The sequence below is a fragment of the Ammospiza nelsoni genome, chromosome 1, assembly GCF_027579445.1.
Source record: "Ammospiza nelsoni isolate bAmmNel1 chromosome 1, bAmmNel1.pri, whole genome shotgun sequence".
Taxonomy (NCBI): Eukaryota; Metazoa; Chordata; class Aves; order Passeriformes; family Passerellidae; genus Ammospiza; species Ammospiza nelsoni.
Window position 1 is genome coordinate 131,503,594 of NC_080633.1, and position 25,155 is coordinate 131,528,748.

The 25,155-nt window shown below is 42.3% G+C and overlaps 2 protein-coding genes across 2 annotated transcripts; one reads left to right on the forward strand and one right to left on the reverse strand.

The window, feature by feature from the left end:
- Positions 1 to 240: 240 nt before the first annotated feature.
- On the forward strand, positions 241 to 8,930 carry RIDA (reactive intermediate imine deaminase A homolog). Its single transcript, XM_059483263.1, has 6 exons — positions 241 to 358; positions 4,482 to 4,587; positions 5,130 to 5,184; positions 6,026 to 6,094; positions 7,632 to 7,687; positions 8,128 to 8,930. The coding sequence occupies exons 1-6, from the start codon at positions 297 to 299 to the stop codon at positions 8,188 to 8,190; spliced, it is 411 nt and encodes a 136-aa protein (XP_059339246.1). The 5' UTR covers positions 241 to 296; the 3' UTR covers positions 8,191 to 8,930.
- Positions 8,931 to 17,018: 8,088 nt separating this feature from the next.
- ERICH5 (glutamate rich 5) lies at positions 17,019 to 23,819 on the reverse strand. The gene is made up of 4 exons (XM_059486469.1): positions 23,667 to 23,819; positions 19,381 to 19,800; positions 17,300 to 17,416; positions 17,019 to 17,200 (listed from the first exon to the last, which is right to left on the reverse strand). The coding sequence occupies exons 1-4, from the start codon at positions 23,719 to 23,721 to the stop codon at positions 17,145 to 17,147; spliced, it is 648 nt and encodes a 215-aa protein (XP_059342452.1). The 5' UTR covers positions 23,722 to 23,819; the 3' UTR covers positions 17,019 to 17,144.
- Positions 23,820 to 25,155: the final 1,336 nt, after the last annotated feature.

The following is a 25,155-nucleotide window of genomic DNA, read 5'->3' on the forward strand; positions in this document are numbered from 1 at the left end:
CCGCAGCGGGGACAGGAGGGGAGAGATCGGCGGGCGGTGCAAGTGCAGGTGCAGCCGCAGCCCCCGGCACCAGCCCCGACGCGGCGCTCACTCGCGGCGCGGCCTCCACCGCCACACGTGGACACCCACGCCCCGCTACCGCGCATGCGCATTCTCCCGGCAGAACCATGAAGGACTACATTTCCCAGAGGCCCGCGGGCGGTGGTGGGCGGGGCGTGCTCCGGCAGAGCGCTAGGGGAGGGAGTGCAAGAGGGGAGGCCCCAGCAGTCACTGCAGCTTCGGGATCAGTTCCTGCCATGGCCTCCCTCGTGAAGAAAATAATCAGCACTGCTAAAGCCCCTGCACTGGGTCCCTACAGGTAATGCCTTAGAAAGATCTGAGAGTCTTGGTGGATAGCAAGTTGACCGTGAGCCGGCGGAGCCCTTGCAGCTAATGGTATCCTGGGGTGCAGCAGGAACAGTGGCCAGCAGGTCGAGGGAGGTGATCCTGCCCCTCTGCTCAGCCCTAGTGAGGCCACATCTAAAGAGCTCTGTCCAGTTCTGGGCTCCTCAGTACAGGAAAGACAAGGAGCTACTGGAGAGGGTCAGCAGAGGGGCCCAAAGATGATGAAGGGTCTGGAGCGCCTGAGGAGAGATGGGGGAGCTGTTTAGTCTGGAGAAGACTGAGAGGGGATCTCACCGACACCTATAAATTCCTCAAAGGCAAGTACCAGAATCTTTTTCAGAATCTTTTCAGTGATGCCCATTGACAGGACAAGGGGCAATGGCCATAAACTAGAACAGAGGAGGTTTTAGCTCAACATGAGGAAGAATTTCTTTATATTTGGAGTGGCAGAGCAGTGGCACAGGCTGCCCAGGGAGGCTGTAGCGTGTCCCTCTCTGGAGACATTCCAAACCCGGCTGGATGTTCCTGTGTAACCTGCTCCAGCTGCCCCTGCCTTGCCAGGGGGGTTGGACTGAATCATCTCCAGGGGACCCTTCCAACCCTAACAATTCTGTGATTTTGGGAGCGGGAAGTCTCTCAGGAGGTGCAGGAGCAGGTTTTGCTGGCGGGGTTTTGGCAGGTCCCTGAGGTCTGTCAGGCAGGCCTGGGCTGAGGGCAGGACCCTGAGCAGGGCCCCTCCCCAGTAACCCCCGGGGCACCTGGAGTCCCAAAGCACGAGTGGGGCTGTGGGGCCACGGCAAACTGCAGCCGCATAGCGGGAGGCAGATAGCTCAAAAAGTTAGATTGGGAAAATAATTCTGGAATTAATGGTAAGGAGCGAATTAAAAAAAAAAAAAAAAAAAAGAAGAATGACTGCTTTCCAGAAAAAGGTGCTTGGCTAGAGACAAACATGTTGTGCAAGGAAGCTAGAGATGCTGACTATGCAGGTGATAGAGAGTGAAGGCTGAGCCCAATCCAGGGCGAGCTTGGTTGGATGGAGAATTCAATGCCTGGGAATTGAAAAGCCTTTTTATTTTGAATCGTTATAAATGTTTTTCAGCCTAAAAACTTAACTGCTGTAAAAATATGTAAGATGTTCAGCATTTTCACAAGTATGTTGTTGTAGCAGTTTTGCATATCATTAAAATGAAAAATCCCAGTTTGAATTGGAGAAAGGCTTCTCTTTGCAATTTGGATATGAAAAAATGTTCAGTCAGTATAGTAGATTGTCATAGCTAAAGTACTAAAGGGTTTTTACCAGGATATTTTCTAAGAATTTTTAATTCTATATTCAGGCTTTGTGTTCACAATAGCATCTTTGTGCCTTTCAGGTGTATTTTTTGTCTCCATTACTTTGTGTCCTAAGCTTTCTAAGCTTCAGACTTCTTATAGGCATTATAAAGATGGAAAAATACAAAGTGTAGAAGCAGAGAGACATGACATGAAGGTTAACTTCTGTAAACAATAAACTGCTGGTGGATGGCAGCCAGGGGCCTGGCATTGCTTGGCATCAGGAGAACATCTGAGACATGGGAATGCAACAATTCTTTGTCTGCATGTCCACACCACTGTCCCAGACTTCAACATGGCTTTCAACTCCAAAATGTTGTGCTTATTGGTAGTTTTTGATGAAATACTGGTTATTGTGCAGCCTGTTAAATGTATGATGGGTCTAACATCAATAAGTTTATCACTAACTTAGTTTATCAGATTTTAGTAAACTTGTCAAAGTCCAGAGAGCAGAAGTTGCACAAGAAATAACTGCCCCATCTCTGCTGTGAGGTCTGAGCTTGGTTACACAGCAGTGAAGGATTGGGATGAATGAACTGCATTCCTGGTTCTGCTACAGCCCTTCAATATGCTTTTTGGTGACCTATTTTTAATGTATTTTTCTATTTCCTTTACTGCATCCATTTGCCAGTACCTTGAGATGGGTAGGTAGATGTGTAAAAAGACACATATGTGTATGGATCTATATATCTCATTAATGTTATTAACCTTTTAAAGGATACTGTTCTTGCATTAATCCACAGTCATTTGTGTAAAGATCTGATTAACAGAGCATGGTTCCTAACACCATCTCTCTGACAGACAGTGTTGTTCCAAGGTCACAGTGTCTGCCCAGTTATGCATTCAGGCACACTGAAACGTGACTGACTTCAGACACACATCACATCCCTGCTGATTAATGAGTAGCTATGACTGGCCCTAGCTGCAAGGTGCATCTGCAGTTAAGAATTGATTGGGGTTTGTGGAGTTGAAGTTTCCCTTAGCTGCACTTGTACATTTGAGTGCAGTGCAGGTGTACTCCCTGGCTGGTAAATTGTTCCTAGCCTCAGTGAATGGAGGATTCCCTGGTGAGCCCATCAAGAGGAGGAAGCTGAGCAGACCCAATAAGGCTGCTGCAGATGTTTGTCTGGCAGTGGTATCAGAAGGCTTCAGCTTGTTCTTTCCCAAGTTATTCATGATTTAGGACTCTCAGAAGGTCTCTGTTGAGATAAATATTTCACTGTCATTTGCTTTGTGATAAACAGTACAAGACAATCTCTTTCAGTGGAGAGCCCATACCTTCTTGTTGCACAGTTCCCTGTGCATCAAACACAAAGTTGTGCTCTGAGGGCCTCCCTCCACAGCAGCAGTAGTAGCAAAGAAAACTAAAGAAACGTATATCTACATGCACACATTTCTATCAACAAGACTGTGTCAGCTAGAAAACCATTCACTGGTTTCTCTTCTTTGTATGGTGTAGTTTTGTGATTTACTCCGGTTTTGTTAGTTGACGACAGAAAAAATAATTCCCATGTAAGACAGTTTACCATATCTGACAAAGTTACTGGCTATTTTTTCCCCTCATGAAATTCATGAATATGTAGGGCAGGTGTAACAAAAAAGATGGGAAGTTCAGACTGCCTAACCCTGATCATTTGACTGAGTCCCTAGATGAAGTTAGTACCTTGTGAGGTGAATGCATTAAGACAATCCAGCTGAGTGAATCTCAGAGAGATGTGCTGAAAATGTTCTCTGAATATGTCCCTCTTTTTCCATCAACATTAAAGGGAAGCAAACCTCCTATTTCAGATACTTCAGGGAGGTGCCTAACTCTAGTTTGTGTAGCTTGAGAGAGTTGTTGAATGGCCAAAACATTGCATTTTCTTGTGGAATGAGAAGAGATATGAAAAACGGTATTGACATGCCACAAGCACTTGCAAAAGAATCTTTCTATAATTTCTTTGCAAAATATTTTTAATTATTGGTTGAAGATAATTAAGTTGTGTCACTTGTATAATGTTTGCTAGGTAGTTTAAACCTTTGCTTTCAACTTTTAACCTCTTTGTAGCAGAGACATTAATAGTTGCTGACTCAACTTCAGCAAAAGCACACTTGACATTTTTATATAAATGTTTTGCAAATAGCTTGAATTTTGCATTCTTCTGAATTAACTCAGCAAAGAAGTCACTCAGGTTATTTGGTGAGAGGAGAGTGATTGTTCTAGGAATGGAGTGATCAAGGTGTTTTGCTGACTGGCCAAATTCATTACTCTGGAGGAATACTGCCAGAGAATCAGGGTGCAGGGTCACCTCACAGCTGTAACTCATTTTCATAGTGCCTGTTTAAGAAGAAAAATGTTAAATATCTTTTGACTTTCCTTTTTTCTTTTTTCCTCCATTTCTCTGCAGCTGAATTGTGGTTGAAAGATATTGTCTGCTTCTCAGACAGGGATGCAGTATTTATCTGGGCAGGTGCAAAAAATGTTTATATTTACTCTGCCTTCCCTCTGTGCTATTTGCTGTGGGGAACCTGTAGCTCAGTTTAGTGTTGTGTTACTGCATTTACACCTTGTGCCTTTGCAAGAAACAGGGTTTATCTCCTCGAGGGCAGAGCTTAGATGGTGTAATCCCAGCTCTTCAAAAGCATAAGCAGATTGATGTGTGACTGCATGTACAGACTTGCATGTGCAAAACCTCAGTCTTCTTCCTGATACATTATAAAGTACTGTAGAAAATTTGAAATGTTTTTGTGGGGGAACATTATACCTAAAATGGCACTTGTGCTTTCAGCCAAGCCGTGCTGGTGGACCGGACAATGTACATTGCAGGGCAGATCGGGCTGGAGCCTTCCACTGGGCAGCTTGTCTCTGGAGGGGCAAAGGAGGAAGCCAAGCAGGTAAGAAGTCTTCCAGCAATGAACTTGTAATGGAGTTGCCATGTGTCTCATTAAAGGTGGAATTGTGAAAAATTGAGGAGGATCGAGAGCACATCCCATTGTCCAGATGGGGGAAAAGCAGGAGGAAATCATTCCCTCTTAACTAATGCTGTCATTTTTCCAACAACTTGGAAAACACAAAGGTCGGGGTGGAAATCTGTTTCATGTAGGAAGGTATGAAAGAATCAGTGTTTGAAGCAAAGGTTCACACCCCAATAAAAACCCTGGCTTGAGTCAGGCAAAGTTTTACTCCTCCAGCAGCAAAGAGGTGGAGTGAGATAATAGGATGAGATGGAGCTGCATCATGTATTTACATCTAATGAGTGGATGGTTTAATATTTATTAGATGCTCCTTCCTATTATTTAAGTTAGTCTTTTTTTGACAGTTGAGGTTCTGCTGGTTGAACAGTAAAACTTCAGCCAAGTCACAAGTTATATTTACATACTTACATAAATATAACCCAGCTGATAGCTAAAATATTTTTGTTTCATGTTTTCTTTAGGCTCTAAAAAACATGGGAGAAATCCTGAAAGCTGCAGGCTGTGACTATGGCAATGGTAAGTGCTGCTATGACTCTGGCAAACAGGTGGTTGTTTTTACCTGAATTAAAATATTAAAGAATCAAGTGACCTTTAAAAAAAAAAAAGAAAAAAGCTATTTGCTGAACATTGAATTGTTACCAATAGCTGGGAGAAAAAAAATTGTGAATTTAGGTTAAAAATAAAAGAAATTAATCTACATGGAAGTCTTTGCAATGGGTATCAATGGTACACTGTCTTTCACCAAAAACTTCTGGCAATGGTACTAATGTTTTAATTCCAGCTGGGGGAGCTCGGGTACAGACAAAGTTTCAGTGACTACAGACATTTTAAGCATCCTAGGCTTTGGTCCAGGTGAAAGCAGGTTTGTATCTGTGCTGTTAGTATTCTAGACACTGTTTTTGTGGGGAGGATTCTACTGGTGAAGCCACACCAGGATTAATGCTGGGTTAGGCAGTCCTGGGAAAAATTTTAGCACAGAGTATATTTTCAGACCTTCCATGAACTTTTTTTTCTGGCAGCAGATATTATTATATATAAGTTATTGCCAGCAGCTGGCTTATAACACCTGTTTTATTTGATCTGCTTATCAGTTCCGTGCCTCTTGGGAGAATTTAGCTTTTTCAGAGCTAGTCAGGAATGGTTTAATTCCCTAAAGTTTTATTACATACTACGTGCTCAGATTTTTTTAGGTGGTTCCCTGGGTTGTAGCTCTAATGGTCAATATCTGCAAAACTTTTCAAAATGTTTAGAATACTTGAGAGAAATGTATAAAATAAAAGCAAGAAATGCACTAAAGTTTTTCAATTTTTTTATGCAAATCAGAGGTCTAAAATAACTGCACTTACATAATTTCTAGTTGTGAAGACCACAGTTTTGATGGCAGACATGAAGGACTACAATGATATCAATGATGTTTACAAACAATGTAAGTAGATATTTTAGTTGTGTTTTACCATTGTGGCTTGTGGAACAAATTATGTTCATGGTAGTCAAAGTGTTTTAATGACTCAGATGATGTAGTTCCATATTTTTTGGAATTCCTGTAGAATTTTTTTTTTAAATTTCAAGTATCAGATCAAGCAGTGCCTAATTTCATGTGGATTTGTGTTCTACCATCTCACTAACTCACTGTCCTGTGAAGATCAGCTCCTGCTATCCCTACAAGTTGATATTCTTTGCCTCTTACCTTGCTTGATGTTCTGCTGTCCTGACTGTAATTCTACTGTAGGCAGCCTCCAATGCTGAATTTCAGATTTTATATCTCCATTTCTTTAAAGTCTGTATCTCTGAACAATTTGAGGGCCATTGTTATGGGACAGGGCTCGTTCTTTATACAAGGATGAGCCATGCTGCTCCCCTTGAAGGAAAAAAGAGAACAGTGCTTGGTCAACAAAAGTGAATGTAGACTGAAATAGGTGATTCCAAGGAGCCATGTTGTGCAGAATAATTTGGGACAATTTGCATGAGCTCCTTATTTATATAGCTTTGGCTTTTAATTAGATAGCAGCATCTGGTCTTGAATGAAGTCTCATTGAGAAGCAAGTAACACAGTCTCCTACTTGTCAAAATGTACTGGGGGTGTGAGTGCTTAAGCAGGGTAAAACTAGACCAGCTGCATGCTTAGTTACTTGTGACCTCCAGCTGGAGTTTGAGCAAACAGTTGCTGCTGTTCTCTCATTGTGAGTTATTACCTCAATGCAGGACCCCAACACTTCCATTATTAACAGTTTTGTGATTACTGTCACTAGTAAAACTTTGACTTCGTTATGCAAATTTCTTGAAAGTGTTCAGTCAGGCTGGACAGGACTTTGAGCAATCTGATACAGTGAAAGATGTTCTTGGCTGTGGCATGGTGGTGAATTGGACTATGTGGTCTTTAAAGATTCCTTCCAACCTGAACTATTCTCATATTCTATAAATCCAGCTCTTATATCTTTACCAGTACCCTTCCCCATGCCTTACCCCTGTTCTAATATCTGTGTTTGTCAGGTCTAAATAGGTCTATTTTTCCTCTGTTTGTCTTTGATATGAGTAAGGTTGGACTCCTGGTGACTTCTGTGAATCTGGGATCTTTGCTCATGACTCTTTTGGCAGAGCCCTGATTCTCTCTCCTGCTCCTTCTGTGAAAGAGCCATCTCCCACTCCCTGGTGTTTGAAACTGGATGATCACCATTCTGATTTAATCATCCTTTTGCAGCCAAGTTGGTGTGAAGGCCCTGCAGTGTCAGGTTATCACTGGCCACCAGGTCACAACTGCAGCTGACTGCTGGGGGATGAGTGGTGGCTTGCTGAGATTGAGAGCAGTCAGTCACTAAAACAAAAAAAAAACCAAGGCTGGCATAGAAGTCTTGTAGCCTTGAACCTGAAACTGTTCCAATGATTTCATTTTATACAGATTACTTTGAACTCTGTTTTATCAAGCCAAGGTTAGTGATTGCTGGATGTTTCTGTTTAAATTACAGTTTTCAAGGCAAACTTCCCAGCCAGAGCAGCTTATCAAGTTGCTGCTTTGCCCAAAGTAAGTGTCACTTTTCTATCTACAAAAAACCCCAACATTTTCTGAAATACTACTGAAGCATTCTGACAGCTTTTCGAATTCTGAAATAGCTTTGATTGCAATTATTTCAATAAAGACTCTTAATTAGTTTCTTTTCTAAGTATACCATTGTTATTCCCACACATTGTCAGAGATCTGCGTGTGAGATACATATTTCTTTATGGTGGAAGATAGATAAAACATTAGAAATAAGGGGTTATGATACTTGAGTAAGCATAAATTGAATTTACAACATAATGAACATTGCTAAAGCAGTATTACAACTGATTTGTAAATAGAGTCAGAAATATAATCTCTCTCAAATGTCACTCTGTTTTTTATGAAGTTGTGTTGTTCATCCAATTGCTTCATAAAATAGATACATTAAATTCCTAATATGTTTCTTCATTGTTTTGTCACAGGGGGCCAGAGTTGAGATTGAAGCTATTGCCATTCAGGGACCTCTCCAAGATGCTTCAGCATGACTATAAATAGAGACTGGATATCTTACAATGGCAGTTTTAGATTGAGTTAATACTTCTCCCTTATATCCAATTCCTACAGCTGACTAACAGCAGTTACACACAGCTGAAATCAGTAAACTTACTGAGGAAAGGTGCTTCCTTCAGCACTCACAGTGAGTTCTGTACTGACAAACTCTGAAAAGTGCCTGAGTCCTGCTAAAATCAGCTGAGCCAGATTGCAGGACAGGATCTGCCCTTTGTGGGAGGTGACTGAATATTCAGGTATTAAGGTACATACCTGGGTGAATGTATTGAAGCTACACTATGGGTGATATGGACGTGGAAAACTGTACTGATTTGTAATTGTAGGTCTTTAGTAAAAAATTTTAAATTTAAAAAGTGACAGAAATGAGGAAACAGAACACATTAATTGCTTAGCATACACTTCAGAGGAATTTTACTTTATTTGCTTCTGAATTTTCTTAACCTCTTTCTTTACATAATAGATGACTGTTGGGACTCAGATTTTTTTTCATATGTAAGCAACTGCTTAACAAAGACAATAATGATTTCAGAAAGAAGAAAATTATGATTTTCTGAAGTGGTACCTTTATAAATCAGATAGATATTAATATCTACATGTAACCTTTCTCGTGATCTTTTTTATAGCAATTCAACTTTGACTGTTTTGATTTTAAAAAAACAATAAAAATTAAAGAATGTTTAATGAGAATAAAATAAAATTGCAGCTGCAAAATGTACTTGTCTATTATGGGAACAAACTTTTCTTTTCCTGATTGTGGTTTAATACTCCATTACAAAAAAAATCTCCAGCTTGCTTATTCAATAACAAATTTGAACCAAGATAATAGGCTTATTATCTACATCCTAATAGCTAAGGATTAAATTCTCCAGGACAGGAAGTTTTCAGCTACCATCATTACAGTTCTTGTAATTTTTTCCTCTGCCATTAAGGTCAGAAGCATTGATTTGATGGGGTGATTAAGCAATATTGAGAAATCCAACTGGTGATGCCAGTAACTTATCCCATCCCTTTGTATTGATCTTCTGTCAAGTAGAAATAGATACTGTGAGAACAGTCAGCCCTACTTACCAGTCCTAGATTTGATGTGAAACAGCCATTCCTCCTTTTCACTGAACTTATAAATTGTACCATTCTAGAAAAAAGATTCTTATTGAGGTTTTCACAGCAAATATATGCAGCTATAAGGATTTTTTATAGAATTACCTTGCTTTCTCTGGGAGATAATTATTTTTATTAGAAGCAAGATAATGCCTTTGTTATTTCAAACAGCAGACTTCCAAACAGCCTTTGAAAAATGCCTGACTTTTCTCTAAATAAACTTCCTATGCATAAACTTTTTGTTGCTGATCTTGTTCTGTCTCCTTGGCTGTACTAATAAGGCATCTTATGCTCTGTAGCTCTGATTCCATAAGCAATCCCACCTAAGAAAACACATGCTCAGAAGTGTTAGGAAGGAGTTAGTACTAACTAATATGGCTATGACTTCCTAGGAAACACAAAGCAGATGTTCCTTCATTTTGTTAATTAATAATAATTAAAAGTAATGTAATTGAATGGAGTTACATTTAAACTTTTAAATGGAGTTCAATTCTTAATTTATATTAGGTTTCTCTGTTACATCTTTGTTTAGGTGTAATTACTTGGTTGGGATCTATTTCACTGATTTGTAGGAGATACAGTTCAAGTTCACTGTAAATGAGCTGATTTCAGTTGTTTTGAGCATGAGCTGTGTTCAGCCTTTTATAACCCCGTGGTTTATCCCTCCTCACTGCTCGCTGCCTTCCCCCTGTGCCCGCCTGGAACCCAGCGCTAGGTGGCAGTTGCGGTGTTCTGGTGGCGTGCCGAGTTGAGCATTGGCCGGTAAGAGTCCATCCCAGCCCTCCTTGGGTGGCAGGAGAGTGAATGCACCGCTGCTCTGCACAGTGAGGGACAGTCTGAGACTGACATGTAAATGAAACACCTGGAAAAGTTCCATGCTGGATGCAGCTAACAAGGCAGAACATACTGCTTCTATTAAGTGTTTGTATCAGTAAGGTGCATTCTGCAAAAACTCAGGAACAGAAAATCCCTTTTAGCTTTATGATTCTTCAGATGAGGATAGTTGTAGTTTTTAGACTATATATTTAAATCAAAGCCTTTCAAGACATTTTCTTGATATGTATTCTTCTGATACAGGAAGTTTAGAATAACTGAAATAAACTCTCTTATTTACAGCTCTCACATAGTAGTTTTCAAAATAAAAAAATCAGCCTTCCACAGAGAAGTGTAAAACATTTATTTTATTTAAGCAGAGTTATATTATTTGATTCTGTTCTTTAAAACAAAAAGGCCAACACCCATGATTCTCCAATATGAAAAGCCTATCTCCTAGGTCTTAATTTGCAAACTAAGTACATAGACATTTAACAAATCTAGTTTTAAATAGAGATATGTTAAAAGACAGGGTTTTGTTTTTCCTTTGCTAGATTGAGCTGCATGCAAAAAACAAAGTTGCAATTCATCTTGTGCCATCCTCATTTCGGCATTTAAAATCTGTTTCTATCACATATAACTAAAAAAACACAGCAAAACACCTCTTTCTGTGAAAGTTAAGCAATGTATGAAGTACTGAAATGTGTATGTTCTACCAAGTGTTTCTTTTAGTAATACTCTTTCTTCTTTAAGTGATTATATTCTCTACAGGTTAAATAATGCAAAAAATAAATTTCAGTACCTAGTTTTAATGAACCTGTGTTCTCTTAAACCACATAAACTGCCCCAATCTTCTTCTACCAGCACTTTCTCTTGCTGCAGTGTTTACCTAAAAGCAGTTCCTCATTGAGTGAAAGAGCCAAGCCCAGCCAGCCAGATGTGCTGGGATCTTCTGAGACCCTACAGTGTGTGTATGTGTCTGCACAGAGCTGGCAGGGTGCAAATTTAACCTCTTCTAGGGCTGTGTTTATTGGTAACTAGAAAAAATTTTTTACCAGAACTTTCTTGTTAGCTTGGAAAATAAGTTTGTTCTTTCTAGTGCACTGCCCAGCACTCCCTTCAGTGAGGAATGGTTACTTCTACCTTGGATGAAGTTGAGGACTGAAGATCGTTTAGCTTTTGCTAAAATACAAAACAATCCTCAAAAATGCTTGACTGTATTTTTAAAAAAACCAACATGTTGCTTAAGATCTGGAGGTGTATCATATAAACACAAATATTGCAGCAAATCCTCCTTTTCCCAGCTTTTAACATGAGAAAGCTCTTTGATAGACAAATTTCTGCTCCTTGCAACCTCTGAGTAGTCCCAGGTATGCAGGGGCAAGTAACTGCAGGCGGTGGCTCTTTATCCATAGTACATGCTTTGGTAGCTCCCAGACCATGAATCCCAGATCTCAATGAAATTTGCATGGCAGGGACGTCTTATTTCTCAGGGCAGGAGTGTTTAGCATATTTCTAGCGAGCACATTTTGATAATTTAGGTGATTTAACTTTTCATATTTAACATAGTATCAAGCATACTTCCTCTTTAGGAGAGGAAAAAGAGAATTCACCTATTGTGATTAGAGACTTTATAAGGATGAAGATGATTGAGAAATACTGCTACTGTTTAGTCATAAACTGGTTTATATTCCTCTTGTTTTCATCTGCATTGCTTAATGGCCTGAAGAAGCTGAAATGTGAAGAACATAAACAGTCACCTGTGATCCATGTTACAACGGTGGTAGAAAGAGTGACTCTGAGGTGAGCAGGTCATTTTGACTCCCTTGTATCTTTAAATTTTATTTCCAAGTGCAGTCTCCTCTGTTGCTATGAATACGACTGATCTCTGTCACAGAACTCTTGTTGGTTTATGCTTTAAAATAGTTTCATGCTTGCCAGACTGCAGTTCATGATCTTGCCTGTTGGCAGCCTGTCTCTGCCGATTTCATCTCCTGTGTTTTGGAGTGGGGCTGGGCTAGTACATGTGCTGGTGGCTGAACTGAATTCCCAGCTCGCAGGAGGAAATCAACTGAGGATGGAAGTGCTTGGGGCATCCTGGAACATGGCTGTAGACCCAGCCCAGTCCCATGTCACTTTGGGGTGTTCTCATCCTGCTCAATACCTGTTCCCCAACTCCTGAAAGTGCATGGTGTTGTTTTCATGGGATGGTTTGAGTATGTGGATAAAAACATTGACTACTTCTGTTTGTATTTTTGATGCTCACTTTAATGTCAATAGATGTTTTAAATAGACCTAGTAGCTTGTTTTAGCTTCTCTGTTACAGAAGGCCAGAAAAGCTAAAAAATAATTAAAAGTGACATCCACCTAGGAAAAATTCCCTAAAAAATGTATGCATTTGGCTTTTAAAAGTTTGTGGTGTTGCCTACAGGAAGTTGACATTAAATGAAACTGACAAGTTCATAAGAATGCTGCTAAGGAGAAAACCTTAGATTTAATACAGCCAAGAACTATCAGATTATACAAAAGGTTAATAGGCCAAGGATATCAATTAGATTATTTAATACAAATCAGAGTCAGCTGGAGTCAGACATGTGCATGCACTATGAAATTATCTCTTAGAGGGGATTTGTATAATTTGCTGGTGACAGTTAGGATTTTTGTTAAGTCCTATTATACAATAAAGCTATTAAAAGAGCAATATTGTTCTTGCCATTTTTAGGTAAGTGACCATTTCTCCATGTCCTACATCCTTATGCCAGAGATCTTGTAAACACAGTCCCCAGCAATGTATTAGATCGAGTCCCTTTGCACAGGACATATCCTCAAGCTGTGCCAGCAGAGGTTCAGGTTGAACATCAAGGGGAATTTCTTCACAAAAAGGATTATTGGAATGGGCTGCCCAGGGCGGTGGTGGAGTCACCATCCCTGGATGAGAAATGACTGGATGTGGCACTTACTGCCATGGTCTAGTTGACAAGGTGGTCTTCAGTCAACATTTGGACTAAAGTAACTTAGAGTTGTTTTCCAACCTAATTGATTCTGTGATCCTGCAACATTCAGCACCAGAACAAATTTCTACTCTTTATCTGACCCAAAACACAAATCCTATCTAGGGCCTGTTTCACAGGAAATTTGTCTGAAAGTATTGCCATTCAGCTTCATCTCCAAATTATTATTTAGCATTTTGGAAAACAACCCAGACAGTCCCTGATAGAATAGAGAAATATAATACATAACCTTTTCTTTGGGAACAGGCTTATATTTGTCTCTTAGACAGGTTTGTATTTTCTCTCTTAGAAGTCCATTTTAGAAGCCACAAATGCATATGAGGAGAGCTACACAGCTAAATACAGGTTATTATTGGCCATTAATGTTAACAGCTGTGAAGTTATCTTCTAGGATTTATATAACTAAAACATCCCATTCAATTAAAAATGCCCCCTGTATTGTACTACGATCCCTTCAAAAAATTTGAATTTAAAAATGGGGAGTGAGCAGCACACAGCTGGGTCGTGGACACCGCACTCTGTTATCTTTTATTGGATAGATTGGAAAACTCCCCTCTGCATTTAGTTAGAGCTTGGCAAATTTCCTCTCCCAGTCCTCTACGAGCTGTACATTTCAGCAGCTGCCTGCATTGGTAGTCCAGGCACTCAGAGGACCTGCCTCCATACAATAATTGAAGAGAAAAAAGCTACACTCTATTTTTCATGCTATATAATGTTGGTTGAAGGTTTCAACAATCTGAAGCCAGTTAATCTGAACCTGGGAAAAGCTCCTAATTGAAAAAGGAGTGCTGTTGAAAAGGCATGCTGGTGTGTATAGAAGGCACTCTGTGGCAGGGAGATGAAAGTTTGAGTATTTCAAAAACTTGAAGTCCTGGCAGCTTGACTTCAAAAACTCTGTATTATATAAAACTTTTTCTGATGCCTTCTATTCATGTGTCTGTAGCTTGTGGTTCAATCCATGAAAGCCTTTATATTTTCTCAACCCAATAAAATTTAAAAATATTCATGTGAACAGAAGAGCAGGCCCAAGAAGAGGACATTCATTGAGACATAACTTCTATTCCTTGATATTAGCTGTCTCTGAAACACATGGAGAAAATTAATTTAGCAATTAATTGAGGGTATAACTTGATATTCACTAAATCTGACAGGATCTCAAAGTGAAAGTTCCCTGGAAGTATCACAGGATGGAGGGGATATCTGCTCTTCTCCCAGATCTGTAAGAATGTTCTGTATGGACCTAAAAGCAACCAGTGGTTCTGCTTCCTCTTCTGCCATCCCATCATACACAGTTGCAGTTCCTGTCACAGACATTAACATCACCTCTGTGAGTCACTGCTACAGTCTCTTCTCCTCCTCACCCTGCTGCCTTTTCTCTTAACAACTTTTGAAATCACTACATCCTTCCAGTCAGATTTGGCACAGAGGCAGGCATTTCATGGATAGTAAATCCTAAGCAAGGACAAGAGACAAAGGGCACAAATTGAAGTGCCCTTTTAAATACAAGATTATTTTTTTCTTTTACTGTAAGGACAGTTAAGTTATGGAAATAGGCTGCACACAATTTGGGTTTTAAAAGTTTGTGGTGTTGCCTACAGGAAGTTGACATTAAATGAAACTGACAAGTTCATAAGAATGCTGCTAAGGAGAAAACCTTAGATTTAGCGATACAGCCAAGAACTATTCCACCCCTGGGGATTCAACACCCAGCAGGACAACCTGTTCCTGCTTGAGGAGGACTAGACAAGCTCCAGGGGTATTTTTCTACCTCAGCTATTCCATGACAAAGTATGGCTGAGGATCTGTGTCCAGCCCCTGAAGCTACTGCTGGCCATCAGCAGCTGAGAAGCTCTGGGGCTCACTCGATGGCTAAAAGGCAGTGCCCCAGGGGGTGACTGGCTGAAATCACAGTGTCTGGCCATCCCACCTCAAAGTACTCCTTCCCCAGCTAGGAGACTCAGCAAGGGTAGGGAATATGAGAATGTGGGACTTCCTCACACTGAGCTGTGGTGTTCCATGAGGGAGGGTAAGGAACACAGGAAAGGTGGGAAATTTTGCCTGGGAATGAAGATGACCAACGAAAGACATCCAACTGCAGTGATTCTCTGTGAATAAGATTTTTAATAGAACATGAAAAAAGCCAAGTCCCTTTAATGGTTTCAAATTCAACACTTAGTATGTTACTGAACGTTCCCTCGTTCTTAGGTGGACATCAGCTACCTTTAGAGCCCTATTTTTAATTTTTTTTTGAACTAGGATCAGCTTGTATCCTCTTAGTCATACCCTATTAGAGACAAAGATGTGAATGTTTTTGATGTCTCTCAAAGTAAGAATTTTTCCATTCCCTTAAGCAGTCTTGCTTTCCTGCCCAGAATCTTGCTTTATTTCTCCAATATCCTTTCAAGATGGAAGAATTGCTTCCTTACACAACAGAACCCCAGGTTTAAATGATCAGTATTCCCTTCTTAGCATTGTTTGCTCCTCTTGCCTGCAGCTGTTCTCTGAGCTGGGTCAGTGCACTCCCATCATCTGAAATGCATTACAGACAGAGAAGTAGGGCTGCTCTTTCTGCTCCCTTACAAAACTGTTGGGGAGAATACTGTCAAAGCAGGCAAATGCAGGAAGAATTTCAATAAAGCAATAAGTTTCATCACTGGGTGAAATTTCTAGTAATGTTCAAGACCAAGTTGGATGGAGCTCTGACCAACCTGATCTAATGGGTGGCATCCCTGCCTATGGCAGGAGGGCTGAAACCAGGTGATCTTTAAGGTCCATTCCAATCCAAGCCTTTCTATGATTCTCTAACTCTTCAGGAGCAGGAAGATGTTCTTTGAGGTTTCCTAGAACAAGTTAAGTGCTTTGCTGAATTCATAGCACAGAGAGATGATTCTTTGCAAAAGCATAGGAGCTTTTATCAAATAACATAATTTCCTTTAGCCCTCTGGCAGGAGCATTAGCAGCAGTGCAACAGCTGGCTTGCCCTAAGGCTGTGACACATGCCAGCATTGGGAAGGAACCAAAGAGTGCTCACCCCAGGTGCAAGGGGCACCTTTGGATGTCATGAAAGACACTGGTGTAAGGTATCTGCCACCCTTTCTGCTGAAGCTGTTCTCCTCTGAATTACAGAAATACCTGCTAGCCCAGAGAGATTTTGAGCATGACCAAGTACAACAGTGATTAGGGGGAAGGGGAGAAGGAAAAGGCGATTCCGGCTATTGTATTAACATTTGCTGGGGGAAAGGGGGAGCATTGCCTGCTCATCCTTTTCCACATTCCAGCAATACCATAGGGTAACCTGTGGTGCTGGAATCACCATTCCTGGAGGTGTTCAAAAAACGTGTGGATGCAGCACTTAGGCACAAGATTTAGTGATGGACCTGGTAGGGCTGAGTTAACAGATGGACTCAATGATCTTTTCCAACCTAAATTATTCTGTGATTCTAATTCTGCCTTCCGGGGCGTGTGAGCACTTTACATGATAGACTCACATGTGAGGTTCTTAGTGAATGTGGAGGAAGAAGAAGAAATAACTTTTGTAGCAAGACAGTGGTGACAGAATTTTGACCATAATCTCAAAGTCTGCCAGAGGGATAATGTTATCCCCTTTAATTTTTCTCTTCACTGATGTGACAGTTTTCCAGAGGAACTTTATTTGGCCTGTGGCTTTTCCTTCCCACCATGTGACTGAATATGCTGTGTAATGTGCTTTCATCAAAGGACCTCACTGCTGATTTCAACTGATAAGGAGAACAAGGGGATCTAAAATGACTGGCACAGAATGGAAATCACAAAGCAGCATTAAGGCTTAGCTTACAAAGACAAGCCTGCAAATAATAATAAGCAGAGTCATGACTTGAACAAAGGTTTTTTATTTTCCAAGACTACATGTTACAGTCTATCATTCTTCCCAAAGTGGGTAAAGTTATCACTGATAAGGCCTGTGTATTATATAAAGATGACCCATGTAAAAAGCATGACTTCCAATTGGTTGCTTCCAAAAATGTCTTTTACTGTAAAGTATTTTTGATTCTCTTGTGTAAAAATGCAGAAAGCAGCTGTATGCCTACAGGGGAATAACAAGATATGCTCAATAAGGACAAGACAGTCTTTGCTGTCTCTTAGACAACAACCCATGTGCTCCTTCCCTCCTCTGTCAACATACCTATCTCTGTCGCTGCTGCACTATCCACAGCTTCTCCTGTTTCTTCTTCTTTTGTTTCAGGCCCTTCACTTACTGTCTCACTGAGCAGCTCAGTTTCCACCTGTTCTCCCGTCTCACCTGGGAAGGGTAACCATGGAGATCAAATTAGGATCCACTAAAAAAAGCACCAAGTGTCCCAGCTTCTTTCTGTAAACGTGATTTTGTTTTGTAAGCTCTCCAATGCACATTATCAAGGCATCCCGTGAATGAACCCAGAGAGAACAAACAGGAAAACAAACACTTTTCATCATCCAGCTGAAATATGGTTGTCTCATGCTCATGAAGTTCTCCTAATTCTTTCACAAAATCCCCTTGATGCTGTATCCAAAGGAAATAATGAGTATATTTCTGCTCAAATTGTTTTTTCCTGTATTTTATTTCATAGATGTGCAGTTTTATTTGCAATTGGAAAAAAAAAAACAGAAATAAAAAACATGGTAACATGCAAGTCTGGCTGAAACCCTGCTTTCCCAGGGAAGCTGCTGCCTAACTCATTTCCTCCCATAGCTATGAAAGCATAAAGGGAAAGCAAAACAAATGCTAAGAATCATATGCACCATAGCATCAAAATAGAAAATCCCTTCTTCCTCAGAAGAAAGGAAGAGAGTGCACACAAGTTAAGGCATTCCTTCTACCACGGAAATAATAGGAGCAAAACTCTTTTCCCCAAAAGCTTCATTCACTCGCCCTGCACACATCACTTGGTGCTAGAGGCCCCACAACTCATCTTCAGACAGACAGACAACTGTAAACATGTTTCTATTGATGAGATGTGACAGCACAAGGTCCAGGGTGTGCTGCTCTGCCTCTGGCACTGCCCTCAGGCTTACAAATGGTGAATAATTAAATTGGAGTTTGCAGCTGGGCAGGATGTGTCTTTAACAGGTGAGCAACGCGTCATTTACTGTTTACATAAAACAAGACTTTATTCCAAAGGATAGATGATTATGTAGAGGACAAAATGTTTTCATGAAGAGACACAGGAGAGGACAAAGCAATCCAACAACCATGCTCAGCTACAAAGGATGTGCAAAGAATGAGATTCATGGAGCCAGTTCAGAGACAAGCAGCACAAAGCCACAGGAGTAGAGGCAGCGTGTGTAACTGGCTCTGGAATTCACACGGATCAGTCCTTCTGCACCTCACACTTCTGCAAGGCCAAAGTGGAGTGAGGACGTCTCCCTGCGGAGAAATACTCCTCATGTCCTTCACTTGCTTGTTCCCTGAAGAAAAGCAACCCCAGGAATGCACCTGATTCCTTACTGAGCTACTTTGTACCTTTTAGGAGAAATTTGATTCCTGCTGTGCTCATCTTCGGCAAGTGCAGTCCATGTCCTCTGGGCACTAGCCCAAGGAGGAGCATAGCCTGCAATTTCCAGGAAGGAGCACATTTCCTGCTAAAGGTCCCTCCACAGCACATGGAAATCCCATCACCTCAGACACCACTGCTTCCTCACACAGCCTCTCTCCCTACCCAGTCATGTCCAAGCATTGGTGCAAAACCAGCCCGATATCTCTGCACTACTGCTTCTATTCTGCTTGTCTTGTAGCCAAGCTTCAAGAACACACTGGAGATGCCAAGTGTGCATCAAAGAGACGCTTTTTCTTCTACATCCAGCTTTATGTGTGCAGGGACAGTTGGCACATAATTAATAATTAGTAATTTATAATTTAATTTTTAGTACATGTGAGTAAATAATTGAACATTGGACTGCGCAAATATTAAGGAATGTATCTGAGCTACCCAGAGATACAATGTTTTAAATGAGGGGTATGGTAGGACATTTTACCTGCTAAGAACAAAATGAACATTAAATTAAATAGAAGAGGTGGAACTGCTGATTAAATTTATTACAGCTTGGACTTGTAAATCCGAGGCTTCCCCAGCCACATTCTTCTATGCCTCCCATTGTACAGACTCCCTGGACCAAATTCTGACTCCAGAAGCTCATTTGAGGCTCTTAGTAAAGCCAAGAGGACCCACACAGAAGTCCCTGGAGGTAAATTTTGGTCTTCTGAATTTATGAAAGCACAACTATTACCCTCAGCGAGGTGCTCCTCTTCAGCAATATGTACTTTCTCGACGACTTCCACTAGAGAGTTGTCACTGCCCTCTGCCAGCCCACTGTCCTCTGCTGGTTCTGGCGATGGTGCCCCAGCATCTTCTCCTGGCGCTGGCGGCGAGGGGCCCCTGCTCTCCTCTCGCCACACGGAGGGCAGCTCGGAGCTCTCCTCCTCTCCGGCAGGCAGCGGCTCGGTGCCCTCTGGCTCCTCCCTTTTACTGACCGACCCCGTCTGTCCCTCCACGTCGCGGAGCGCGGCTGAAGCCTCCTCTCCCGGCAGCTGCTGGCCCGGGCTGCTCCCCTCCGAGGCCAGGCTCGCACGCTCTGCTGGCTCCAGCGGGGCTTGGTCAGCTGCAGTTCCATGGTCACCTGCAGTCACGGTGTTTGCACCTGAAGATGCTTTCAGTCACAGCGGGGCAAGGAAAGGAAAAAGAGAATTACAGATAATTGGTGAATGGGCACGTAAGCTGGATGACAACTAAACCCACAGTGAACCACACAAGCAGTACCTGACAAAGAGCTCCCTCCTGGCTGGGGAAAACACTCCCTCCCAGGTCTGCTGCACATATCCAGTAGAGGATGGTGTGGCTCTTACAGTAAAAATAAGTTTTCATTTGATGCATGCAAAACATTTTTACATGAAGAGAGCAGACTTGTTTGAAGTCAATGTTCAATTACATTTTCCCTTTTGAATCTGCAGCGTGCAGGTGGTTTGCTGGTGATGGGACACTGCAGGGAAGCACCTTTTCCTACCCCAAACCAAGCACAGCATCAATGCAGGGAGTGTGAGGGAGCTGCTGTCCTGGGCTGTGTGTGAGAAGTTCTGGTGGTACCTTCAGGTGGACTGAATACAACCCCTGAGAACCCAGAGGATGAGCAGTGCTCACCTCATAAAACAAAAACCACTTTGTCTGTCTTTTTCAATACTAAACTACCATTCATACTATGTTTTGTCTAGCAAAGAAAATCAGCAACAGGAAGCCTAAACAAATTAAAACTTCCACTTCTTTCATCTTTCATCAACTTATTGGCTAGCAAAGCAATGGAGTTTGGCAGAAAAAAATTTATGAATAAAGAACTGACAAAATTACTCTGACAGGTATTTAAGGATAAAAGCTGAAGAAAGCTGAAGACTCAAAATGAGCTATACCTACCTATCAGACTGACTTACTAACATTCTAATGAAATTCACTTTGACAGGATCTTGTACTTAACCTTTCCCTAAAGAATGTCAGGATGAAATCCCTGGTAATTCAAGCATGAAATCTGTTTATATAATAATTACAAAACTGGAAAAACTATATTTTCTGAGAAAATTATGATTGCAGTGTCAATGCCAGTAAGCAGAACCATATGATACTGTTCACAGATGAACACATCTACACATGTTCATATAGACATAGATGAACAGGAAAAAAGTAGTACACCCTGCTCTTAAAACATCTGCTTGAATATTGCTGCCCTTAAAGTAAGTTTAGAGTTCTTTTGAGACATCCAAACAAAACAGCTCCCCAGCAAGAGTCACCTTGTCAGCATGTGCCTACAGACCCAGGGAAGGATGGCTAAGCCAGAAGAAGAGCAAGAACTGAGAATCTGGACTGTTGAGACAGACAGAAGGCAATTTTGACTATGAGACAGATAAAATCTCATTTGTCCCAGGAACTGTCAAATCATCCAAGTTCCAAACAACCCCTCCAAATCCACAGTGGCATGGCAATTTATAATGCAACAACAGGAGGCAAACTCAGCAATGGGTCTCTGACAACAGACCCCCCCACCCAGGACAAGACCCTGCCTCTGACAGGGGGAAGGGCACAGGGCCCCAGCCCACGGGGCTCAGTGTCAATCTGTCGGGGGAATTCCTCCGTCAACCTGTTCAAGCCCCTTTGCAACCTGTTTACACTCAGTCTCCACTATACCCAATGGGAATGAGGGCTGCAGCCCACTTACACCCCCTGTAAAACACATCTCGGCTGGTTTTAAGCCTGCTGCTGGTCATTTCATCAAGTGGCAGTTCTTGCATTATGAGAAACAGCAAATATATTTCCTTGGTTGCTTTCTCTAGATCTCTATCACACCTTGTCTCCCAAGCACTCCTTTTCCTAAAATGAAGCTCAAGGTGAAACAGATACCAAATCAGAATAGTGAGTAAATGTTAAACTTAAGCTACTCTAAGCAGTGATTAAAAAAGTAATGTATGCTCAGAGACCAGAAATTTGATGTTTTCACATTTTTATTTTTCATCCCTTTAGACACTTTTCACACCTTCACCTTGCTCAGTGCCAGATGGAGAGAGATCATTTAAAGCCGACAGATAGAAACAAATGAGCCATGAAAATTAGCATGTTATACAGAGTTTTAATTCATGTTAGCAGTAAAAGAAACAATTCAAATGTATTATTACTAAGAACCTCCTGCAGCTGCTATAAGCATCAGCCCTATAACTTCCAGCCAGCCCTCTCTACATCAAAATGTTTTATAAAAATTGGATTATGAAATACTGCCATGCAACACAAGATCTGCACGGCTGGAAACCCTGGAAGCATTCCTGCACTCTCATCTGAAATGCTAAGAATTCCCTATTATGGAAAAAATAAATCCTCTCACTAATCTGTTCAATATCTTTATCCCCAAGAAAAATTAATATCATGTGGCAGTCAGCATTCCTAGAATTTCTTCTAGTTTTGTTTTATTTTTAAATTTAATTTTTTTTTATTTTTCCTGCTGTAGACTCTTTTAGCTGGAGAAACAAAGAAAAACACAGTGAATGTATGTGGGCCACAGCTACAGTATTTTCTCTTTGCCTTCTTTCCTTTTGGAAAAGCCTCAAAGTTTTATGAGTTACACATCACTGGAAGAAAATGAAATGCAGTTGCCCTTATTAACTTATTTAGAGAAGTTTTTTTCAAATTTTCTTTTCTTATTAAATTGTTAACATATCTGGTTAGTAATTGCCAAATTAATGCAGATCTTTCAACTGTAATTACAAACTGCATTTCGTCCTTGCTGTGACATTAGTGTATGTATTTAGAACATTTCATGACCTATCCTGCCATGAACATGCTTTTATACAGAATAATTAAAATACTCAGAATAAATTACTTCTGCTGTTACTTTGAACCCTTCAGTGCTCCTTTGCAGGTATCATTTAGTGGAGGATGGAAAGGCAGAGGAATTGGTACATTGACAGGTGACTGAGACAGCAGGTACAGCATAAAGAGGTTTCTCCTGATGCTTTCAGCAGATCCGTGCTGGCTCTGTGGGGGCACAGAACACACTCAGCCCATAACCTGCTCTCCTCTCTGCAGTCACAAGCCACAGCACCACAAGACAACACACAGAATATAAACCAATGCAAAAACCATGGATGCTGCAGGCACAGTAACACCAACAGATCATAACTCAAGAATACAGGAAAGAAATGCAGTAAAATGAAATGCAAACAACTTTTTTGGGTCTGCCTTCGAGATGTATCTTTCTGGAGAGGACAATTCCTGTAACTGCAGCATTCAGGTTCTTACAGAAGTGTTTCCAAACCTTCCTTGAAGCAAAGAGCTAAATATGATGAACATGGAAACAAAGTTTTGTTTTAGTTTTACTGAATAGCAAGGATATTCTTATGGAACATCCTGCAAATATACCTTGCTCACAAAATTAGTCTGCTGTGACTTGAGCCAATTAAAGCCACATGAACATTGCCGATGCTGCACACTATGTCGGGGTGGATTTTGTAAGAAAAAGGAAGGATAGCGGGGTCAAATATTACTAGTTCATTATTCTTTTAAAGAAGGAAAGAAAGAGCACTAGACTGGCAAGGTTCTACACAAAAAGACCAACAGCAGGACGTATCTGGAAATTAGACAAACAAAAAAAGGCTGCGGAGCGGAGTGGAAGTGACTTGGGCATTCATTCACAAGAAACACCAGTTTCGAAGCCATCACTCACGGGGCGCAGCTCCCTCCTCGGCGCGGGCAGAATTAAAAGCCGAGGCAAGCCCGACGGCTCCTGACCCCGCTTCTTGGGTTTCTGTGGGACGCGCACCCGCGGCGCCTTCCCCGCGACGGGACGGGACGGGACGGGACGGGACGGGACGGGACGGGACGGGATGGGACGGGATGGGACGGGACGGGACGGGACGGGACGGGATGGGACGGGATGGGACGGGACGGGACGGGACGAGATGGGACGGGACAGGACGGGACCACCTGAGCGCAGCGCGGCCCCGCATCCCCGAAGAGCTCTGCGGGCTCCCCCGCCCCGCTCACCCGGCTGCGGCGGCGGCTCCTGGGGGCGGCTGCGGGCGCTGCTGGAGCAGCCCATGGCGGGGCCGGCGGGCTCTGCAGCCGCTCCCGACGGCCGCCTCGGCTCGGCTCGGCTCGGCTCGGCTCGGCTCGGCTCGGCTCGGCTCGGCTCGGCTCGGCGCGCGGCTGGCGCGGGCAGCACGGACCTGCGGAGCCGGGGGGCGGCCCCGGCGCTGGAGCCTCCCCCGGCGCTCAGGCCTGGCCGGCTGCCCCGGGGCGGATTCCTGCGCTGTGCCAGGGTGCCACAAGGTGTGAGTGGCAGCCGGAGGGAAGGGACTGCAGGGCCGTGTGCCCCGGAGTTTAACCCTGAGGGTGTGCCCGTAAACCTCGCTAGCAAGCTTGGAGCCCGATAGCACCGAGGAGAGGAGACCCGCAGCCCGGCTAAGAGGGTGCAGGTCTGGGCCGCGGTATCAGACGGACTCGGAGGCCACGCCGATGTTCGGCGGTCCGTGAATGCGGCTGAGCTTGTGAACCTGAGAGTGTGGGGTGTCTGCAGGGAACCCCAGACCGGACCCGGGGAGGGGAGCAGCAGGGCTGGGTTACCTGCACTGGCTGTTTGTAGTTTTAGGCATTGCGGGGATGTGCTCGTACACACACAGGAGCCGCAGCCCCGCCGCCAGCCCTCTCTGCACACAGGAACAGCTGCGGGATGCACCCGTGGGACTGAGAGGGACAGACAGACAGACAGACCCCTGGGGTCTCAGCAACTCGGAGGCAAAAAGGAATCCCTGGTTTGCAGAGTCCTCTGGGTTCAGCGACCTGCAACATCCTTACCACCAGCCTGAAAGGCAAAATAAAGATAATATTTTTATATTTGCTTATAGGCAAATTGACAGATGCCCAGGAATGCTGAGATGACCTAAAACCTTCCCAGACTGTAAGAATGAGGAATCTTTGCCACACATTTGCTTGCATGAGCAGATAATGTATGTATTGCACCCAAGACATAATTTAATTATGTCAAATTTAGACTAGCCATGCGTTCTTCTAAATGAACTTTTTTTATCCACCCATAAATTTATTCAGACAAATCATATTGTATTTGGACATTTTTCCAGGGTTTGTGATGTTCCACAGCCAAGGTATAGCAGTAGCAATAACTCCAATAATTTCTGCAATAGTTTCTGCTTCCTCAGTTTGAATTAATTTTCAGGATGCTTTTAGAAAACAACAGAAAAAAAAATCCATTGTAGGCTCTATAGATTTCTATGTAGCTATATATGAGATTACTATGAGACACTAGACACTGAAATGCTGATAACTTTACGATTAGCAAAATGTTGCTTTGTGACAACAAAAGCAGAAGTGCAAAAAGAGGCTTAGCAACTTAAAAATTAATTTCAGAAATATTTAACATTCATGCTGTTGGTGTGAAATCCTTACTGCTGTGGTAGGAGCGAGCTCAGTTCCCTACACAGCACGTGGGGATTTCCTGTACAACACAGATGGAGAC